The sequence below is a fragment of the Nothobranchius furzeri genome, chromosome 4 (genome assembly GCF_043380555.1).
Source record: "Nothobranchius furzeri strain GRZ-AD chromosome 4, NfurGRZ-RIMD1, whole genome shotgun sequence".
Classification (NCBI taxonomy): Eukaryota; Metazoa; Chordata; class Actinopteri; order Cyprinodontiformes; family Nothobranchiidae; genus Nothobranchius; species Nothobranchius furzeri.
In genome coordinates, this window is record NC_091744.1 from 4,929,565 (window position 1) to 4,953,545 (window position 23,981).

Genomic DNA, 23,981 nt, shown 5'->3' on the forward strand with positions numbered 1-23,981 from the left:
TGATATGTTAGCTTCCTATGCCACCGTTGTTATCAGCTAATGGTGCGTTCGCTTTCTCCTCGGAAATTCTAACTTCCCAGTAGGAAAAATCAAATGAAAAAATACGGCAAAAGGAATGAAGATACACAGTAAATTTAGTTCACAGTAAAGATGTTTGCTTCAGTTTAATTATCAGCTTATAAAACTACAAGGACGATGTTAAAATACAAACAGTTGAATGTTATTTATCAAATATTGTTATATACAGAGAAACATATATATTTAATTATAAAAGAGAATTAAAATAAACACTCAAAAGTATCGAAAATTGGTACCGTTAAGTACCGGTATCGATTCGTAGGTACCGGGAATTAGTACCGGATCGATTCAAATGTCAAAGGTACCCATCCCTAAGCCGAACAGTTTACGCTTGACTTTTGCTGCGGTCCGGTACAAACCGGGAGAGTCTTGGCCGCCAAATGGCTTCCTTGCTGTGTTACTCGCCGGACTTGCAAGATCACAAAATTCCTCGAGACTTCCACAATCCTCCTCGTTTCATTTGTGAGATAGCAAAATCCCTCGAGTTTATGACATCCATCGTTAAACCAAAAAGAAGGAAATCATGCTTGATATCGCAGTTTGATGTCATATATGATGATGTTCCTCTCCTCTGCCAGTATTAAGGCCATGAAAAACACACCACTGCACTTCTTGAACGATACTGGGAGTAAATAAGCCGTTAGGTCACATGTTTTGACGTAATCTATATAGATATGAAATTGCATAGCTGCAACAGCCTTTTATTTTGAAACTTACTGGGGGTTTTACACTGAAACCGTATATGATTTACCTGTCTAGTCCTATGTTAACTGGAGGAATTGTCGCGCCCCAGAAGCGGCTTGCGGAAAAAATAGCACCCAATCCTATCTTTGGCAGAACGGTGAGCCGCTTTTGGGACACACCCGAAAATGTCCGCTGGGTTGAATCGCCCCCATATACTGACTATAATGGGTTCTAATTTGAAGATAGGCCATTCTGCACCACTGACGCTTCCAGTGTGAAATAGGCTTTGGAGTACCGCCTACATACAGACGTCAATCACAGTGTGTGCTCGAGGGTTTGAGGACACGCCTTGGTTGATGCAGGTTGATGACCTTTCTCATGGACAAGCAAGTCTTTAAAATATAAATATATGAATACACAACACAACATGAGCATAATAAGGGTAAATAATGTGTTTAAGCTTTGTCGGCTAGGGGAGTGCACTGATGACTGAGAGATGTTGCGTTCGGCTGTAAACGTGGAAGTGAAAACCACGGCTTAGTGCAATACATTTGTCAGCCACTAGATGGTGCCATCTGATAAAAAAATGTATCCAAAGTTCACCTTTAAGTGATTTAGCCCCTCATGATAAGTGAAGCGCTGAAGGCTGTCAACTCTCATGCAGATAATTGATCAGGCCTTCACGTGTCAGAACAGCTTCTCATACATGACGTTCTTTTTCCACAGATGTGCTTTCATGTTAAAATCCTCGGTGCAGCATTAAGTTATAACAGGAATAATTAGTAAATCATGTTTAGTGTGATGAGTTTCATCCTCATGCTGAAGCAGCAACACAACACTTCTGAGTGTGAGCGGTACCTTCTTTAGCCGGAGTGCTTTGCAGAGACTGGGTGAGGGACAGAGACTGAGACAGAGAAGAGCCGTCATCAGAGGTTAACTCGTGCTCACCATCTGCAGGGAGGGAGGGAAGGAGTCAGTGAGGAATGGATGAGAGGATTGCAGAGTGGTGCGTGTGAGGAGGAGGAGGAGGGGTTAAAGAAGAGGGACAACAGTGGGGATGAGAGGTTGGAGGGATTTGGGATGGGAGGTTGGGAGATTAGCGATAACACACACACACACACACACACACACACACACACACACACACACACACACACACACACACACACACACACACACACACACACACACACACACACACACACTAGAATCAGGCAATGCACATCTGTTTCAACACAAAAAACCTTCAAAAATCCTTGTCCACTGATCATCATACTCTCTTTCTGACATATTTTCCCTTGATTGTGTGTGGCTGAGTGTATTGGGCTCTAATATCCTAGAGGAGGCAGATGAAGAAGAAGAAGAAAATATCATTTCAATAGCGCCTCTCAAGATAAAAATCACAAGGCGCTTCACAAAAACAAAAAATGTAAAAATATAAAAAATAATTTAGATTTTTTTAAAAATATATTTAAAATGAGAAAAAAATAGACAATTGTGATTAAAAAATGTTAAGAAAGAGAGAGAGTGAGTGAACAGGAAAGAGGGAAATCAGTGGATCCTGAGGAAGGTGGAATAGGTGGGGAGAGCAGAATAAAGAGAGAGAGGTGATGAAGGTCATACAAAAGCCAGCTTGAACAAGTGAGTCTTCAGCTGCTTTTTGAAGGAGACCACTGAGTCCACTGATCTCAGGCTCAGGGGGAGAGAGTTCCAGAGTCTGGGGGCCACAGCAGCAAATGATCTGTCACCTTTGGTCTTTAGCCTGGTGCTGCACAACCAGTAGGCTTTGATCACTGGACCTCAGGGACCTGCTGGGGGTGTAGGGACTAAGAAGATCACCAATGTAAGATGGTGCTTGTCCATGTAAGGCCCTATAGAACAGAACCAGGATCTTGAAATGAACCCTGAAGTTGACTGGCAGCCAGTGAAGCTGGAGGAGAAGCGGGGTGATGTGGGTGTGTTTGGAGGACTTGGTCAGAAGCCGAGCACAGTCGTTCTGAACCACCTGTAGACGGTTCAGGGAGGCTCTGCTCAGACACGTGAAAAGAGAGTTACAGTAGTCTAAGCGTGAGGAGATGAAGGTGTGGAGAACTGTCTCAAGTTCAGAGCGGGACAGAATGGGACTCAGCTTAGCAATGTTCCTGAGATGGAAGAAGGAAGAGCGAACAAGAGAACTGACATGAGAATCCAGGGTGAGAGCTGGGTCAAAGGTCACGCCAAGATTCCTGACAGAAGGTTTGGTGTGAGAAGCAAGCTGACCAAGAGAGTCTCTGACTTTGGGAACCAGCTTGTCTGGGGCACAGATGAGGATCTCAGTCTTATCTTCATTCAGCTGTAGAAAGCTCCCAGCCATCCAGGTTTTGATTGAGTCTAAGCAGGTGTGTAACATCTGCAGCTTAGACATCTCATGGGGCTTAAAGGAGATGTACAGTTGGATGTCATCTGCATAAAGATGGTAGGAGATTCCTTTGAAGGAGCTCAGGATGTGCTGAAGAGGAAGCAGATAGAGGAGGAAGAGCAGAGGCCCCGGCACAGAACCTTGTGGGACACCATGGGTAAGAGAGGTGGCGGAGGACCTAAACTTGGAGACGGCCACAGAAAAGGAGTGCTCAGAAAGATAAGAAGAGAACCACTCCAGAGCAGATCCTGATGGGCCTACCCAGTCTCTCAGCCTCTCCAGTAGCAGGTGATGGTCAACAGTGTCAAAGGCTGCAGTCAGGTCTAGCAGGACCAGAACAGAACAGTCCCCTGCATCACTGTGAGCCAGAAGGTCATTAGAGACCCTAAGAAGAGCTGTTTCAGTAGAATGAGCTCTACGAAAACCTGACTGGAAGCTATCATAGATGTTATGTTGATCAAGAGCAGCTGTGAGTTGTTCACCCACAACCTTTTCCAAGATCTTGGAGATGAACGGAAGTTTAGCGATGGGTCTGAAGCTGCTATGGAGAGAGGGGTCGAGACTCGGTTTTTTAAGAAGCGGGTGGATTACAGCGTTCTTAAAGTAAGCAGGGACCTGACCAGAAACCAGAGAAGCATTAATAATGGAGAGCACGCTGGGACCACTGGGACGCTGAGATGCTCAGACCAACTAACTGCTGGACCACCAGAGCTGCTGCTGCTTTTCTGCTACAAACCTAAAAATAACCTAACTATGAGTCAAATGATTTAGCAGTGAAGGAATTTTATGTGTCATTATTATTTGTGTCGAGGGGCAGCAGCCTAAGCCGAGAGGCCCAGACATCCCTCTCCCCAGCCTCTTGGGCCAGCTCCTCTGGGGGAATTCCAAGGCGTTCCCTGACCAGCCATAGTCTCTCCAGCGTGTCCTGGGTCTTCCTTTGGGTCTCCTCCCGGTTGGGCATGCATGAAAAACCTCACCAGTGAGGCATCCTGATCAGAAGCCTGAGCCACCTCAACTGGCTCCTCTTGATGTGGAGGAGCAGCGGGTCTACTCCGAGCCCCTCCCGGATGACCGAGCTTGTCCACCTATTTCTAAGGGAGAGCCCAGACACCCTGCAGAGAAAACCCATTTCAGCCCTTTGTATCTGCAATTTAATTCCTTCAGACACTACCCAAAGCTCCTGACCACAGATTAGGGTAGAAACGTAGATAAGCCGTTAAATCAAGAGCTGAAGTTTTACAAAAAGTTAAATAATGAAGTACTCGATTTTGTTTCACACCATAAACACGGTTTGTATAGTGTTAAGCCTGGTTCACATGGCAGAATAATTGTGGCAATTTTCGACACGATTCTCTCTTTACGGCAAGCTTAAAGATGCACCTAATTACTGTAATAGCTCCAAAGGTAATCTTATCAGATATTCCTACCGTGTGTGGTGAGTAAAGTCTGCTCGGAAGGACATTGGGACCTATCCGATCATGAATTCAAGCTTTAGAACAATTTGGATTGTCTCTGCTTTTTGAGGACAAACAAGCCTGCTGCCTATTGAATATGATGTGTTTATGTTGTTTACGCCCAACTCACGTTTGATCTTGAGAGATTTCCTATCTGACTAGAAAATGTTTGTGTGGGTTTGTGTGTCATTTTTGTCACACACAGGAACAAACGGGTAAATCGGTGAAGGATTCTGCCGTGTGAACCGGGTTTGAGCAGCTTTGTTAGTTTTAACTATTGATTAGCATGAGTGAACGAATGACACTCATGAATCCCATGATGCATCTATTAGCACATGTAGTGTGTCGTATTCAGCTGGTGGTTGTCAGTCATTCACAGCTCCTCTGAGCATAAAGAACAAGGTTGTGGTGTGGTGTGTGCACTCATTTTTATCATGTAGAAACTAGTCTAAACCAGGTGTCTCAAGTGTGGATTTAGAAATGTTATGTTCAAAATGAGCAGTTTCCCCTCTTAAAACGATATGCGTGCTCAAACAAAACCTGTTCGAGTGTATTTATGTGTGTGCAGGCTAAGCTTGTATCCAGAAGGACTTCAGCTTGCTTCCAGATGGGTCACCGGGGATTCATGGGGCTGTGGGGGCATCAGTGTCATAGTAACGGGCCGGGCTCATGTGGCGGGTGTGAAGACCTGCTGTCAGTTCAGTCTGCCATCTTAGTCACACGAGCCTGTCACACAGACTCCTGCTCGGTGTTTCATATGTGCACACAGTCGAGAACATTTGGACTTCTCCATGCACATGCATGAGCACATGACGTGGCTGGGGTGCACACCCACGTAAAACAACCACTTTTAAAACTGGTCCAAAGGGCCTGCAGAGTGACTGATGAGCAACCTCCCCCTCCGCTAAATATCTGTTCACTATCGACTTTCTGCCTCCCTCGCCGAAAAGCCAATATGATTAACATTGACTCTTGTGTGAGTGCAGATACAACACAATATGCATGTATGCATGTGTGTGTGTGTATGTGTGTGGCAAACCCTCCATGTTTATGTGTGTTCGGGTGACAGTGACGTACATCAGACAGCTGCGGATCTGAGTTACACGGATGTTTTCCCCCAAATGCAACACAATTTTAATCCAGATTAGGTCAAACTGCACATCTGCTCCAGATGTTGAGTTTGGGATACAAGTTTAAAATTGAAACAAGTTTCATGTAGTTTTCATATATCTGGGTATTAAACAAGTGACCCTATCGCAATCATTTAGATCTAAAACTGGCAAAGGTTTTCAGTCATCCAGGTCACGGTAATCCAAAGGGTTCAAATGAAGGCAACTGGACTTGTTTGGTTTCTTGATGATGTTTTGCTTCTCATCTGAGGAGCTTTGTCAATTCTGACTGGAATATGGGAGAGTCAAGCTTATAGGCTGTATATCTATTGTTGGCTGAAACTACCTATGCATACCTCTCCTCCCTACCGCTTGATGAGTCATTCTAATGACGCCCATATTCCGGTCAGAATTAACAAAGGCCCTCAAATGAGAACTGAAATGTCTTCATGAAACCAAAGAAGTCCAGTTGCCTTCATTTGAATCTCTTTGGATTAAATCTAAAACCTGTTTTAGCTCCTGAAGAAGACGCAGTGGAGCTTATTGACTTTTGGTTTACCGTAAAGCAAAGGTTGTAGCTGATCTGAAGGACATTCACACCTAAATTTGGTCTCAAACTCTCAAAATGAGCCTTCAACTTGCTGTCTGGGAGGAATCCTAATTTATTTGGGTGTGCCACAGGGTATGGTCCTCGTGTGGATGAAATGTCTATTCTCTGAAACCAAATGGAGCCATGCTCATTTAGCTAAAGTGAGTCAGAAAGAGGAAGAAATGTGTCCATTTTTGGAAGGGCAGATGTACAAACTGTGAACAAATTGAGAGAAGTTTTGTGAAACTGCACCACGAAGATTTGAATGAAAGCTGAGCCAGTGAGACAACACGTGGCTCTTCTTGCAGACTCAAACTACCCCCCTCCCCTTTGTGTGGAAGAATTGATCATTGATCTCACTTGTTTTAAGCCTGCCGATATCCTGCTGTAAAATAAACCTTCACGGATTTGCAAGGATTGATTTCTGCCAGCTACACGTGCTCAGGGGTTTATCTGAGTGTGTGTTCACCGTACCGCTGAGGCCCAGTTGCCGTCTCTCCACGTTTTTGCGATACTCCTCCAGCGCCTTCTCTGACAGCCCACTGAAGGGGTTGGGAGGAAGAGGAGCCATCTGCTCCTCCTCTGTGGGCACGTATGGCTGTGGGGGGAGGAGGAAGAGCACGGGCACATTCATAAACACACACATACAAAAAATAGAGCCTCGATGTGCTCACACCTTTCCATTAAACTGTAAACAAACTCCTTTTAACTGAATTTTTCATGGAGACATTCATGCTTAAAAAAACACAAAAAATTGATGAAACTGTCTCAAATAAGTAAAACATGTGGAAATAAATTATAATAAAAGTCAATCTTGAAGCACCACTACATGCATTGTTTCCTGTTTTGAATGTGTGATAGATAATAACACAAAAAAGTAAATAAATAAATAAAATAAAAATAAAAAACTTCAAATGAGAACAAAACGACTCTTGAGAATATTTACCGTAACTCTTATTTGGCCCAGATCCTTAAAGACAAAAGACCAACCAGAAGACTTTCAGAACCACAGACATTTATTTTAATGGTTTGTTTGTATTTGTTTATAGTGTGTTATCTTTCATCAATAGCAAGATTCAAGGTCTCATTTGTGCTGTTTCTTAACTAGCTCTATGGCGCCCTCTGGTGGCATCTTTAAATCCTGGACTTCAGCAGTAAATTTGAAAGTTTTTAAAGCTCATTGAAAAAGATCTTTCCTTGTGAGACAGTCTGATGATCTTTTAGTCATCTTGATGAACTACCACCACCATCCCAGAATTATTATTTTTTGTTCTGGTTCATATCTTCATCAGGGCTTGTGTTCTGCTTTTAACATCATTTATTTAGGTTCCTGTAAAATTCAGGACTGAGATCCTAAACTTTACTTATAACTTATACTTTTTTCTAAGAAAAAAAAAATCTTTCTGTTGCAGATGTTCCAAACAGAGCATTTAGATCTCAGAATGGATGTTTGGGTCCTCAAGCTTCTAAAATGGGAAGGTGAGCTTTCACATCTCTGGCCACTCTCTAAAGGAACCAGCATCCAGATCAGTCTGTGAGGAAGATGAAGACCCCATCTACTTTTAGGACTTCTTCTGTTTGATAAATCTTAGGATTAGCTTTGTTGATCCTGGCTCATCCCCTTAGTTGTGCTACTATAGATTACTAGAGGTTTCTTCCTAAAGTAGATGTTCATTTTCTACTCTGATCAATCTGATCTGATCTGATGTAATCTCCAGGGGCCTCATTTCTCAAACGTACTTACGCACAGATCTGTGAGTAGGAACAATTCTACGCCTTGTGTGGTATTTATCATTTTGTACTTGTGCGCAGAAACGCTCCTAAATGTTAGAACATCTCTGACCGTGCGCATGCACAGCATCTAATGTAAGAACGGGGATGGCACAGTCATCCAAATGTGTTTCTCATCCGGCAATTTTATTTATCCAGTCATTAACTTTGTCCGTGGAAAAACGGCTTTTTCGCATAATTGGTGCTAAAACCAATAAAAGACACGCGTGACGGACGGAACTCTGACATTTTATCATGGCTGTTCTGTGTTACTGGAGGATTTACCAGAACGTGCACTCTGGAGGGAACGCATTCTCCGTGAGCGCTCTGATCTCAAAGGAAATCCTTCTGCTGCGCTGTGATTCAGGACCCTTTGTAGAGCAACAGATAAACCGCACGAATCCGATTCCAGTTCATATTTTATTTTACAACTACGAGAACCCCCCCAGAACCTCCTCTGCTCTCCGTTCATACCCACAACCAGAGTGAAAGACAGCTGAGAAGAGGCTGAGGCTGCACTCAGACAGCATTTCTAAATAAAAATAACTCAAACAACTCCGTAACAACCCGTTAGTCCACGATTTATCAGATTCATTTTTATTTACTTCTGACGGGAACCTCTCCTCCGTCCAACTGCGTTTATAACCTCTGCAACTTGTTTGGTTCTTTTGCGCTTCGACAGTCAGTGTCTCGATCTTGCTTTCAAGGGTTAGGGCGAGGGTTAGGTTTCTCATTTGTTTCGAGAAAAAAACTGGGAATCCCCTCACGTGCTGAGGACGTGGCATGACCAAGCATGGTTAATTGAGGGCGTTTCTGTATGCAAAAACAAGAACGCGAGCACCTGGGTACGCACAGGTGGGATTTATCATCAGATGATTGCGGAGGAACGTGCGTAGGAGAGGCCACCGCTTGTTTCATAAATCAGTCTTTTGACTGTTCGGACACACGTTCTAAATTTTGGTCATAGGACGGAATATAGGACAGTTTCTATGAACGTTTGGTAAATGAGGCCCCAGGTCTGTGTGTGTGTGTGTGTGTGTGTGTGTGTGTGTGTGTGTGTGTGTGTGTGTGTGTGTGTGTGTGCATTTTTGATCCACTAAATCTGATTTTATTATAATTAAGCTGAATTCAAACAACTGACTTGAGTTTAGATAACGTGCAATAAAGAGAAAAAAGAAAAAACTAAAATAAACTGAATTGAATGAATTGTACAATGGTCACAGCGGTTTAAAGACTAATCTGTCAATAATGTTAAGAAACAGAAAAGTTGGCAGTGTTCCTTGTTTCTAGCAAAACACGCCATCTCATTTCAGTAAAGATGAGTAGAAATCATGAAGGGCCTTATGAAAATGTTTACATGTCAGTCACACGTCAGACAACCATAAGGGGGCAGATGAATTAGCAGCGCCACCTTACGAGGGCCACCTTGTTCTCTCTGGGTAGCCCAGTTAGCCTCAGGATATTTAAAATGTAGGCAACTGATTGTAATTGTGATTTTCACCAGGTGCTCCGGTTCCCTGTCAAAGATTAAATTATAGTAATAATATCAATAATTTTCTTTAAAAAGCACTAAACAGTGATTAAAAACAGTATAAAGACCAATAGCAGACTGGTGCTTTATTACTATTGTGGCTCGTTATTATTAAAGTATGAGAATCAGCTGTTGAGGGAAACTAAAACACAGGAGATGTCCAGAGGGTTTGGAAGCCTCGTGTTTATCACGTTAAAGGGACTTTACAGAGTTTTGAATTTTTATGCTCGCGATTGCCCCCTCTGGCCAAAAGCGTAACGGCAAGCTTCAATAGGAGGCTTGTGCACGAGGCGCGCATGCTATACGTGCACACTCCTTAACGAAAATAACAGCTGAGACGAAGCTCTGTGAAGCTGACGGGGGTCAGCTTCACAGAGCTCTGAGAGCTGACAGTCCCTTGTGTGTGTGTGTGTGTGTGTGTGTGGCCTGGAGGACAGAGGACAGGAGAACGCGCAGCTAATCAATTAAATAATTTGGTTCTGTACCTTTCTCTTCAGCAGAGCCGACAAAGGTTTAAGATGGGTCAGTCCTCCTGCATGCTCAGATCATTCCCTTCCCTTGCTTGAAAAATTGTTCCAAAATGAAAGTTGAACCCACATCTTTTTTATCTGTGAATTCAATGCCGTTCGGCGAGTCTCAAATAAAAATTTGGGCATCTAACTGTAAAAAATATACCATTAATGTAAAAAAAGAAACTCTAAAAAAACTGTGTTCTCACCCAGAATCGAACCCCAGTCTCCAGCACGAGAGTCCGACGTCTATCTAGATGAGCTAAAGCACCACTGACATTTTTGGTATCTGTAATTTTTATATCCTTGATGACAGCTAAAACAACGTTCAAAGAACGGTTCGGAGCGAAAATGGCTATTTTGTTGCTAATTTGCAGGAAATATCTAGAAGAAAGTAGCTAAGGGTCCTCAGAAATGTAGCTAGGTTCATCACTAGGCGTTAGGAACAGCGACAAAGTCGCTGAGTTGGCACTACTCTCTGCTGCTGAAGCTACGGATAGCAAATGCTACGGGCTATGTCTGAGCGTGAACTCGCATGAAGCAGCCTGCTCGACCCGAGCATCTCTCTTTTTCTGTGATTTTACAGAAAAACAGGTTATCACAGTAAAAATGCCAGGGCTCATTCTACAGGACCAGGGCATTGCAGGAGAATGTATGAAGAAGACATTTATTATTTCTATGCATGTTTTGGCTGTCAAACTTCCATAATGTCCCTTTAACAAACAAACCACATTTCAGGCCATTTGCATCAAGGAGCAGTCAACCCGGATACTTTACTGTTGCCCAGGATATTTTACTCAGAACGTTTTTCTGCTCAACACGAGACTCCCAAAGCCGTCCTGTACATAACCGACGTTGCCCCGTCTTCTTTACAAGCACGTCTCCATCCACCCCCTCAACATGGAGATCCGTGCTGGGGTAACTCTTGCAATGAATCTGCGTATTTCCAGTAGTTTGCCAAACGATTTATGCAATGCTCAAATTTTTATTTTACTTCCACAAAATGCAAATTCTAGATTAGATATCACAGAAAAGAGGGCGGCTTGCCATCAAACGTAAAAGTCGTCCCTCGTTACTTAGTAGGGCTGCAACAAACGATTATTTGGATAATCGATTAATCGGATGGGGTCTCGACACGATTAATCGATTAATCGGATTACATAGGGACATTTTTAAAAACTGCCAGGGAAACGTTATTTTTCTCCTTCCTTCACTTTATTAAACACAACATTATTAGAAAACAGTTCAATAGCAGAAAAACAACATGCCATCACCTAAATTGTCTTATAAGGCGTATAGACAGAGACCCTAAGCTACAACTATCTGTGACCTAAAATGCTTGGTCCAAATTAAACAGCTTAAAGAGCAAGTCAACCCCTACCAGAGTCTAACTCCACTCCCGCTTCATGTTTGAAAAATGCAACACATGCTGTTGCCTGGCAGACCGAGAGGGCGGAGCCGCTAACAAATACACACACACTCAGGCTCACGACAGCATTGTGACATCATAATGTACCAGTTTACATCATAGCATACTTCTTAGCCAATAGCGGTGGCAGATTTAAATTAAAATACAGTGCAGAGTTTTTACCTGACAACGGCACAACACTGCCAGTTTTAGGCAGAATATTTAAATTTTAACTAAGATGCACTGAAGTGCCAAATTATTGACGACACGTGTCTGCAGCACGATTAGACACTCGTTTATTTAGTTTATCAGCAAAAAAAAGTTTATTTGGGGGTGACTTGCTCTTTAAGGGCAATTCTCATCTGTTTTGTTTGATCTCATTGTAGACATTTATTATAATTGGGGATGTCAAACAACTAATTTTTAAATGTAATTAAACATAGGCTGTGAATTAATCAAAATTAATCACTATTTCCAAAAATGACTGAAAAATACCAAATAAAACAAAAGTAAATGAATGCCATCCTCCTTGCAATGATGCCCTGGGCAACTGCCATAAAGTCACATCAAGAAATGCTGCCGATCATTCCAATGATCCCAAATAGACTCACATTAGGCCACATGAAAGCAACTGAACCCAAAAATATATTAACCAGTATATAACTGCACTCTCACACAACACGCCTGCAGCAACAGTTAGGACTCCTCCCTCCCTTTTAAAAGCGTTTTCGCTTCCGAGGACATTGTGGTGCTAGTAGTCTGGCCCCGGTGTGATCAACCAGTTTCTGCGGGAATGTGACGGCGGAACTGGTTCGCAGCGGCGCGAGTCCCCCCCCCGACTATCAAATAGCGTCGCGCTTACAATTTTATAGACTTTTTTTACGAGCTTAGGGCATGTCTAGCCTGTGTAATAATCCGGGGCTTGGGTGAATCACTTTTGAAAAGTTTTTAACTTACCCGGACACTGAGCTCTCTCCTTCCTCGCTGATGATTCTGACATGCTTGCGTTTAAGACGCTGCATCATCTCCGTAGTATCCCCGTGCCATGCTAAGTCTGACCTACAAACGTTGCATGTCTTCGCCTGATTTAACTGAAAATGCTCCCAAACTTTAGAAGTTTTAACTTTTTTGGGGTCTCGCTGCTTCTGCCATGTTCCTCTTACAAACACCTGCCGGCTCTCCACCGGTCTGCGCGCAACGGCGGGCGGGAGGGGAGGGGGCTTTTGGAAGAGTTGCGCAACACAACGAATCGATGACGCAATTCGTTGCCAACGCTTTTAGTAATCGATTTTCATCGAATTCATCGATTCGTTGTTGCAGCCCTATTACTTAGGCCGTCATTTATTAAGTCAGGCCGTCCAAATAACAGCGGGGCGGCTCGCTGCAGCTAACACTAATGCCCCCAAATCATACCACACTGCCCACGACCGAGCCGGTTGTTTTGATGCAACATTTGTACGGGTGTATGATGCCACTTGAGCCGCATAAATAAATAAATAAGTCCCACCCGCTGAATCGGCGCCTTAACGCGGCAGACAGGTTTGAGTACTCTCATAATGCTGAAGGCTACTTTGTCAGGGAGTTAGCTCCAGGTGAGCGGTCAGACTAAGTGTGATTCTAAGATAGAAAACTCATAAAATGTGTTTTTGTCACACATCACAGCCTCCCGGAGTCATGTTGCTCCACCCACCTGAGGGTCTCCACATACAGATGTGTCTATCCATAACCTGTGGATCAGCTCCACGTTATTAGGTCATAAAACCACTAATCTGTAAAACAAAATAAATAAGAAGAAAACAAACCTGCCGCGGTACATCAACAGGAATGCCAGCGAGGTGCTGAGAGCGCGGCCCTGACGTCATCACGTCTAACCGATTCTGCTCTCTGATCTGTGAAAAAATAAATAAATAAAACGATAAAAACGTCAGCGCTACGGTGACTGGACACAATTTAAACATTATATTTTAAATTAAAAGCATGCTCTAGTATTTCATTTTGAGGAAAAACATGCCTGTTTAAGAACTCTGGCGGGAAGCAATGATCAGATTTGTTTCAACTTTAAAAGCATTTTCAGAAAATGTGTTTAAATACCAAATGTTTTTTCGTCTATTTCTATTTTTTGATTATAAAAAAAACAACTTTCAGTCATTGTACAGACATTTTTAATCGACAATTTTTGTTTGTATTTATCTCTAAATAAAACCTAAAACGGATCCAGATTGCCCTCTCTGTTCTCTTCTAGGTTATTTATTTCTATTTCTATCAACAAATTAAAATAAAAAACAATTTCTTCAATTCTCCTTTTTATTTCTAGTTAATCACATAATATTTAAACTAAAATTTTCATAAATATTCATAAATATTCCTCTTGCCCTTGACCTGATGCTTCAGCTAGAAACCGTAGTAGCTCTGTGAGAAAAACAACACAGCTGTGACTGATGACAAACACATTTTACTCACTTTGTTTCTTTTTTCCAGCACCTCACTGGGGTTGGTGTTGAGAGGAACAAACTGATTAGGGTCCTCAATCCGGATTGGCGTTCCTGTTTCATCCGCCTTCATCCACTAGAAAACGAGGAAAAGTCCAACTTTGTAAAGAATTCCTTAACCTCACTGCATCAGATTGGTGCAGTTTACTGATCAGACACTAGGTGGCGGTATGGTGTTGCAGCAGGAAGGGTCAGCTTCAGTCTGAGACGATGCTTATGGCTCACCGTGGTCGTCCTGCTGCTGTAGCGCTCCTCTCCACCCTCCACGCTGACCTTCGTGTAGCTGTTGGGTGAATTGAGCCAGCGTGTCTTTTCCCTCTGCTGCCGCTGCTGCAGGAACTTGAAGGGCAGCCGAGTGGCGTCAATGTCCTCATCGAAATTAAACGCCGTAACAGTGGCGGGGATCTCCACTTCGCTCTTGTGCCTCGGCTTCTCTCGCACAATGGGGTGTCTGTAGGCATAGCCCGTCCTGTAGCCCTGCAAGACAAGGCCGCGTCACATTTAGGACATTATTGATGTTTGTGCTTAACTCAGGGTATCTGCAGGTTTAAGGGAGCCAAATTTAAGACTTTTTAAGACCTTTGTTAAGGCCACTTTGACCAAATTTAAGCTCGTCGTCGTCTTCCTCCGCTTATCCGGGTCCGGGTCGCGGGGGCAGCATCCCAACTAGGGAGCTCCAGACCGTCCTCTCCCCGGCCACCTCCACCAGCTCCTCCGGCAGGACCCCAAGGCGTTCCCGGACCAGATTGGAGATGTAACCTCTCCAACGTGTCCTGGGTCGGCCCGGGGGCCTCCTGCCAGCAGGACATGCCCGAAACACCTCCCCAGGGAGGCGTCCAGCAGGCATCCTGACCAGATGCCTAAACCACCTCAACTGGCTCCTTCCGATCCGGATCCAAATTTAAGCTATAATTTCCAGCTATTGCCTGGAACCGATGCTAACCACGTCGCGAACGTGGGATTAACCATCCATTTACCATTAAGCTTGCACTTCTCCATGACGCAAGCTCCCACTAGCTTAACCAGCTAATGTGCTCATCTAAAAATAGTCCCCTTTCACAACCAACTGCATGTGTACGGTTCCACTTACGCCAACATCGCACACAAAAAATGCTGAACACCAACTAGAAATTCACGAAAATGTCATAGAAATAAAATAATCTAGTTTATTGGGTCTTTGGTAATTTAAGACCTTTGGAAAGTGTATTTAAGGATTATTTGTCATTTTTAAGGATTTTCAAGGCCTTAAATTTGGAAAAGTAAATTTAAGACTTTTTAAGGACCCGCGGATACCCTGTTAACTGTAAAAGATCTCAAAAACCTGTTGAGTCATGCAAAGCACAACTTTCCACCATAAAGTAAACAAGCTCCTGACCCATTTACCCACTGTTAGTGTAATCAGGCTGCATAAATATAAGAATCATTGCACATTATTATTCTCAAATACAATAATGGTCACGTTAGTAGCAATAAACCCACATTTTTCTCACTCCTCTCATCACTCAGACTTTCTCTGGCATTTCAGCTAATATCCTGCAAACCAGGTGAGGAAGTCAAGGACAGCATGAGTCCATCAGACCCAAATGCTAATATGTCTAATTCAGACCAATGCACTTGGACCATAACGCTACGGTCTGATCTAAAGAAGACATGTAATGCTACGTTTGTGCTGACATGTACACTCCCACCCATTCCTTTTCTGCAGGGCTTGTTTTAGGAATCATGTGCCTAAAACAAACTGTTTCAAAACGCCCCCATTTGTGAAGTCACTAATGGGAACTGCTGCTGTAGCAGCTCTACTCCAAGCCCCTCCCAGTTATAGGAGCTTTTCAGCTTATAGTAGCCCAAGCGGCGGAACAGGGTGGGCATGGCCAACTCCAGCTTGTTTTCTTAAAGTGACAGAGCCGCAGCTCACTATGTAAGGTACTGTAACTTTTAAGAATAAAACTGCTGAAATCACTTTATGTGAGTGAAATGTTGTGCAAAGAACTTCATCAATATGCTATTTTATTAACCATAGAACTATTATATCCTTAGAAAAAAGTCATAATATGTCCTCTGTGGTCCCAGCAGTTTTTTGACAGACTAATATTACAAGGACGCTATGTTTTTATTGCATGTATTGTGCAGATCTAGAGTGGAAACTGCCTTTCTGGTCTCATCAGTCAAATTAAAAATGAAGGGACAAACATTAGAGTGACAGTAACTTCGCTTTCTTTCACTCTGCTTTATCCCTTTTTATCTCACATTCCTACTTCCCCTCTCTCAGTGGTACTACTGCTGTTCTCCACACTCAGCTTTTTCCCTTTTATCTGAACCCTGTGGTCAAAGCTGACCTTTCAACTCCATCACCCACCCGAGCTGGCGGGATCCTTTCCGGCAACATCCTGCTTTCCATTCAGACATTTCAGCACATTCACAGCTGGAAGCTCAGTTTTATTTTGTTTTTAGATGAAGAGTAGAGCTGCTTCACTCACTCACGCCTCATCCCTCACACTCACCCACCACTGGGTTTGGTACAGACACTGAGAGCTTCTGAGGGAAGAGGACTGAATGGGATGGATATTTATGGGGCTGAAGGAGGGAAGACAGAAGTAAAGATGACGGGAAGTTGAGATGAACAGGACACTTCATGCACTAAATCTCCCACGCTGCGAGCCATAAACAGCAAGATACAGAAACTCAGCAGCTGCTGTTGACAGCTTTTTGAACTGAAGCCTCCATATAAATCACTCTGTTTTAGGTATTATCCACTCAGACTGTCAGTCGTTTAACCCTGTTAACCATCTTTCAAACCCAAACATCAGCAGCTATCCCACGTATCACGGAGCAATTGAACACATTTCTCCTGAATGCGTTGATATGAACAGGTGCACAATTTTATTAATTACATGAGCACAAAGTGGGAGGAAGGAGAAGCAACCAGTCAGAATGTGTCGGTATAAAAAGAATTAAAGGTGCAATATGTAACAGTGAAGTAAGAATGACATCCAGTGGTCGCATTTGGGTACTGCGGTTGATGATTCTAAACGAAAGTGACTCACTCCCGCTCCGCGTGTTTCATGGCTGTGGCCTGTTACAGATCAGCACCAGAAGACTCCAGGTGACAAGTAAGTCGAGTCATGATCAGTAAGTTGATAAGTAGATAAATAAATTGTCTTATCTAATGTAAGCCCCCTTGGGTGTATTACGGTAGTAATATAGAGTTGTTGGTAATTGAAAAAGTAGCTTGAGATATTTTTAGAGACAACTATTTGCTTCTAATTCACAGTTAGCATTGTTAGCTCAACACTAGCCTCTAACCCAATATTAGAGTAAAACAAAAATATACTGTGGCTTCTTAGGGACACAAGAACTAACTTCTGCATCTCTCTTGTTTACTGGTGTAAGGTTATGAAGTTCATTGTTTTCAACTACATACAGCTGCCCCCTGTGCACAATAACACCGTGTAGAAAAACCAAGGTTGGGTGTTCCTCAGACTGTTTACATTCCAGGAGAAGAGTCCGAAGGAGAAGAAGAACCTTTACTTAATCAAAGTACTTTATTTGTGATTAAAATTATTAAGCAAAACAGATGTTGATCAACAATAATCAAGTGAATGATCTGTGAAATAAATATGTCATAAATTATGTTTAATGAAACCAGGACTACGGTGCAGACATACTGATCCTCATCTCCACAGAAACGCATGACACATTGTTCCAACCAATCAGAGCTTTCGGCTGCCGCAGGAGAATCTGGTGTTGACTTCAAGTGTCCAATCCACTTTACTACAACTTATCAACAATTCAGAGATATAAAACAAGGCAACGCCATTTTTAAGGCAGTTCCATTTTGACTTCAGTTCTATTCACCGTCATCCTAAAGAAAAGCACAGCCTGGCCAGATGTGTTTTCTTCTTTAAACTAAGAACTGTGAAGCGGGAGATTTTCGTCGTTTAACAACCAGACGACGTCCTTTCAAAATAAGAGCACCTGCTGACGCCGACGAACGGTACCGGGGTCGACCCTCCAGACGGGCTTTGAAACGTTGTGATCGCTGCACCGACAGCTCCATCGTACATCCGAGGTCTCCAGACCTGGCATTTCCTGATCTACCTGGGAGACCCCCACTGGGTACGTACACGGCAAAATAGCGGCTCATGTCATCACTTTATAAGCCTCGTGATATCTAGTCATAACAAAGACGACCAGATTCTTTGACGTCAGCCTAGAGAATCTAAACCAGACACACACACACACACACACACACACACACCAACACAACATCCGAATCCATTCTCATCCATCACAGAGTTAGTCCTGGTAGATTGTTTAGAATTTATAATTCAGAAATTAAAGATTCTCAAACGATCCCATCTCTCTCTTTTCTTGTCTCAAAGTCAATACAGAGTGTTTAATTAAACTCCCTGATGATAAAAACAGCCTATTCTTCTGTTTATAAAAAGTGAACTACTAACAGTGTATTAAAATACAACTTTAGATAGTTACATCACTTTGATTCCGTTACACTGGCTTTGGTTATTTAAACAAGTACGGAGCTTTTTGCCTGCCATAGTCGAACTACGCTGCAGTGTTAGCTCAGCGCAGACTTGGTAACCCCATGGGCTCACAGACTGTAAATAAAGAATACGCCCCTCTTTGACCATTGTTAAAGAAATACTGACACCCCCCAATCCAGCTGAGGGGGAAATCTGTTTCAATGTAACCTTCCTTCCAACATGCTTGAGACATTAATTATTTCACTCTAGAATTCTTACATGTTGCTCCTTTAAAGGATTCTAAAGGTGCACCAGACTCACCAGGTTATCCAGCATCCTCATCAGAGACTCAAACTCCAGTTCACCAGCCTTCCACTTGTACTGACCCCCCAGGTTGATGTCACCGGCTGTCGCCACGCTAAACACTCGTGATTTGTACTTCTCAGGGTCCAGCACTATGAGGTTATCCACGCCTCCGGCACACGAGATGGCATTCACCTGAAACAATACAGACCGAGCTGAAAGAGCGCTGTATGAGCCTCAGAGGGATGATGAACACAAAAAAAATAAACAAATAAAGAAAAAAACTGTTGTTTTTCTCACCAGATATTTGTGGTATTAGAAAAGGCACGGACAGACATAATTTGACAAAACCAAAATGAGATACCACAGAATCCACGGCAGCTTAGAATATACAGTACATGACATACAACAAACACGCCTGAAGGGATTTATTTATAGAAATTAAGCTGGGCTTTGCAAGATGGATTAATGTTTTCATTTGCTTGACAGGAGGGGAATCGTTTGGGAGTTTCGGTAAGGACACAAGTTTCTCTTCTCAAATTCAAACAAAACCTCCTTGTAGGAGCGTGAACTGAGGGGAATACAAATAAAAAACTAAAACATCTCAAAGTGCCTATGAAATGTGAACAGGATAATCAATATGAGCTCATAATAATCATCAACGGTACCAATCATAATGTTAACTTCATTACTGATACGCATTTTAAAACCACTTTGCTGACTTTTTCCAGCCATCCTTTAGTATGTTTTGCTTTGGACATCGTTAGATTGAGACCCTTCATCCACGTCCAAGTAGCCCAATTATAAATCTGCTTTGCCAACATTTTCCACATGGTGGGAGATTATGAGTTACTGAGTGTTGTTAAAATAGTCTGTGAGAGGAAATGTGAAAGCAGCTGGTGAGAGATTAGATTAGCTGTCGTCCTGCTGCTCTGCTGAATGCGTAGCGAAGCTACGGGGAGCAGCAATGTGCTGCTGGCGCTGAGCCGGTGCCTACCTGGATCTCACAGGCGTACTGGGTGTTGTAGATGTAGTGAAAGGCCTCTTCGATGGTTTCTCCCAGAGCGACCACGCCATGGTTTCTCAGCACCAGAACCTGCAAATTCCCATGCAAAGTAGTGAAAATGATGCTTGATTAGGACTCAAAAACTTCCTAAATCACTTTTTGATCATAATACACTCGCACTCACACACTCACACACACACACACGCACACGCACACACATGCACTCACACACACACGCACTCACACACTCACACACACGCACGCACTCACACACACACGCACTCACACACTCACACACACACACACACACACATGCACTCACACACACACGCACACGCACACACATGCACTCACACACACACGCACTCACACACACGCACGCACTCACACACACACGCACTCACACACTCACACACACACACATGCACTCACACACACACACACACACACTCACACACGCACACGCACACACATGCACTCACACACACACGCACTCACACACACGCACGCACTCACACACACACGCACTCACACACTCACACACACACACACATGCACACACTCACACACTCACACACACACATAACTGTGAACACACTTACACACACACACTTACACACACACACACACACACACACACACACACACACTAACATATAACTGTGCACACATGTTCATGCACACACACACAAACTTATGACCGTGCACATACACATATTTATGCACACACACACACACACACACGCACACACATGCACTCACACACTCACACACACACACACACGCACACACATGCACTCACACACACACACACTCACACACTCACACACACACGCACTCACACACACACGCACTCACACACTCACACACACACACACACACACACATAACTGTGAACACACACACACACACACTTACACACACACACACGCACACAGACACACATATAACCGTGCACACACACACACACACACACACACACACACACACACACACACACACACACACACTTACACACACACACACACACACACACACACACACACACACACACACACACACACACACACACACACACACACACACACACTAACATATAACTGTGCACACATGTTCATGCACACACACACAAACTTATGACCGTGCACATACACATATTTATGCACACACACACACACACACACACACACACAAACACATGACCGTGCAAACACACACACACACACACACACACACACACACACACACACACACACACACACACACACACACACACACACACACACACAGGATGAACCACAGCTTCCTACTTCACCCACACCCTGAGGACTCGGTCAATCCTGACTTCAGTGACAAGATATAAAATTTCCTTTTCCTTGGATTATTTTTAAAACAGCTTGCAGGTGTTGTGTGTTTGGACCCAGATGTTTTTGCTCCTCCCACCTTCGCTGTGGGCCCCAAGGCCTTCTGCAGCTCTCTGCGCTCCCCCTGGTCATCCAGACTGCCCTGGTAGTTGTAGTAGGCGATGTCACCTAAGATCAACGCCTCCTGGGAAATGGGCAGGATGCCACACTTCATAGACGACACCTAAAGCAGAAGTGGGTTTAGAAGAGATTCTCACATTTCCGTTCACAGCAGAAATCAGTGTTTGCATGTAAGTTATAATCTTTAAATTCAGCAGCCACGTTTGACCGGTGGTGTGGTGTGACGTGATCTTACAGCTGCCGTGGCTGGAGTGTGTACGTGTATGATGCAGCGGATGTCTGGACGCATGGAGTAGATGGCTGCATGTGGGCTGAAACCTGCAGGGTCGACTCTCAGAGGGGTGGAGCCCTGGTCGATCACGTCCCCAATGATGTTCACCTTCACCTGAGGAAACGAGGACACAGAGTCTTGAGTCTTTAGGTTATTATATTAGTTATATGTGGGATTTAAAGGCGTAATGACAGCTCACCTGAGAGGAAAGAAAATAACCAATCCAGCTAATGCCAGAGAACCAGAAATCCTATTATTATCCCCCCAACATCATCCAGGCAGACACTGACTAACTGTAAGTCAACGTTAAAGGGCGTGATGACAGAAATGACATTATCAACCACATCTGTTCTCTGTCTGCTCCCCTCTAGGAAATGAACTGGAGCATTACCGAGAAACATGATCCGGTCAGGGAGTGGTTGGGACGTCCTTTCCTTTAACAACTTCATTACCGCTCAGTCAGCCGGAGGTTACTTATTCACCTGACCGGAGATTGAGAAACAACAATACGAGACGTGAAGAAGAGCTGGGAGAAGGCAGGACAACGTGGACAAAAGTGACCGCAGCCATCGGTCGTAACCATAACTACGTGTGCTCTGTTTTTTTTTTAAATCAGCAATTATTTTTCTATTTGCTACGTTAATTAAAAAAAAAACCTTTTAGCTAATTTTTATTCAATTCAGGACATAACATTTTTAAATGTTTTATTTTTCGGTAAACCTCAACGCACCTTCAGAATCATCTTGTCAATGCCCCGGGGTCCTGGCGCATAGAAATGTGTCCTTATAATTCTGGTATATAAAATATGTTCTTTTTGCTAAAAAAAATAAAAATAAAAATTGGAAAAATAAGTGAGTTTAATTAGGGTCAGTGTACTTTTTGGTAAAAACAAAAACAACATTTTCTGATTTTAACATTTGATTATTGAATAAAATGAGGAGAAATAAGGTGTTTGAAAAATAGAAGACACAACATAAAAATTACTCATGTTTTTTAGGATTTGTTTGTTTTAAATAATGAAAATGTAATTGCTCAAAAACAACAAATCAGACATATTTTTGTTGTCTTAAACCAGAAGTACTTCTGCACGACTTTTGATGACATCACATGAAAAGGTCAATAGTCTTCTGCACCTCATAACAAATTCTTAGACGGTGTTGTGCTGAAAAGCGTGCCTGCCAAGCTTTGCATGCGCTGTTGTGGGAAGGAGCATCACTCGCCACGTGTTAGGGACGTAAACAATTAGAAATATGAGTAACGAGGCAGCTTTTTAATACATCTGGACTAGTAACACGTTTCTGTTTGCCTTCTTACAAAATGATGGTTTATGGGCAGATGAATTAAAAAAGACATTTTTACCACGTTTTATCTGAGCACATCGAGACAAATCTTTATGTTGGTCAAAATGTTTTTTCTGCTCAATGGTTTGAAATTTTGAGTCATATTTCTGCTTTTTCAAACAGAAAAAAATTCAAATATCAAAAAGGACACCCATTTTGCGTGAAAACAACAGTTTTGAGCCTCGTTTATTTGAAATCAGGCAAATAATCCTGATTAGTGTTCAGCCTTTTGACTTCCACATGGATGTTTCCCCAGATGACAGACTATTGATCCTCCACCAGTCATGTGGAAGGGAACGGTACCAGTTGAGCGTAAGTAACGGAACCATATTAGTCTGCAGCAGCCAGCTGGCACTCATTGATTGGCTAATGTCCCACATCCAAGGCCACATCAGATCCCCCAACACGTCCTTCAGACTGCAACCTACCGTTCAAACGTAGTGAGGAATGCGGCGCTGCTAAATATTAAAACAAGCCAAGGGACGTCCCAGAGAGAATCTGAACCTGCCGGGACTGAAAATCCTCTAAGTTCATCCCTATCACCACCCTGAATATGAAACTAAAACCTACACACACACACACACACACACACACACACACACACACACACACACACACACACACACACACACACACACACACACACACACACACACGCGTGACCCCAACACAACCCCCAGAGCATTTATTCTGGATGACTTCCTCTTCATCAGTCTCCATGCTTCTCCAAACACCAGTAACTTAGTCAATGACATCATTGTCTCTTTCATAAAAACAACTCAAACACAACCAAAGTGACCGTGGCCCAGATTTGAACACAGAAAGGTTTGTTTGTGTGGAAGAAACAGGAACAGGAAGCGTGGATAAAAGTGGGATGGAACAGAATTCCGACCATCGTTCATTTATCTGGCTGTACCGACTCTCCACGCCCAGAGATTAGAGCTAACGCTCCGAATTCTTTAAGCAAAAACAACCTTTTTTTTCTGTTCGTGTTATTTGCTGACAGGGTGAAGGTAGACTTCAGTCTCGCTAATGTAAACAAGAGAGGAGCTATCGGTGCTCACCAAGACAAACACT

At 43.2% G+C, this 23,981-nt stretch overlaps 1 protein-coding gene across 11 annotated transcripts in view; it reads right to left on the minus strand.

Annotated features, from left to right (window-relative positions):
* Window positions 1–23,981, minus strand: part of add3a (adducin 3 (gamma) a) — a 162,745-nt gene that overhangs the window by 12,956 nt on the left and 125,808 nt on the right. For 8 of the 11 annotated variants that reach the window (XM_070550012.1, XM_070550014.1, XM_070550013.1 and 5 more), the window contains 10 exons: window positions 21,529–21,678; window positions 21,253–21,396; window positions 19,801–19,899; window positions 18,822–18,998; window positions 14,245–14,496; window positions 13,991–14,095; window positions 13,333–13,419; window positions 7,259–7,282; window positions 6,787–6,910; window positions 1,621–1,713 (listed from right to left, as the gene is read on the minus strand). In XM_070550012.1, coding sequence (XP_070406113.1) covers window positions 1,621–1,713; window positions 6,787–6,910; window positions 7,259–7,282; window positions 13,333–13,419; window positions 13,991–14,095; window positions 14,245–14,496; window positions 18,822–18,998; window positions 19,801–19,899; window positions 21,253–21,396; window positions 21,529–21,678 — 1,255 coding nt within the window. The remainder of the gene's footprint in view (window positions 1–1,620; window positions 1,714–6,786; window positions 6,911–7,258; window positions 7,283–13,332; window positions 13,420–13,990; window positions 14,096–14,244; window positions 14,497–18,821; window positions 18,999–19,800; window positions 19,900–21,252; window positions 21,397–21,528; window positions 21,679–23,981) is intronic. The other 3 variants (XM_070550018.1, XM_015967525.3, XM_070550019.1) reach the window with 3 other exon arrangements.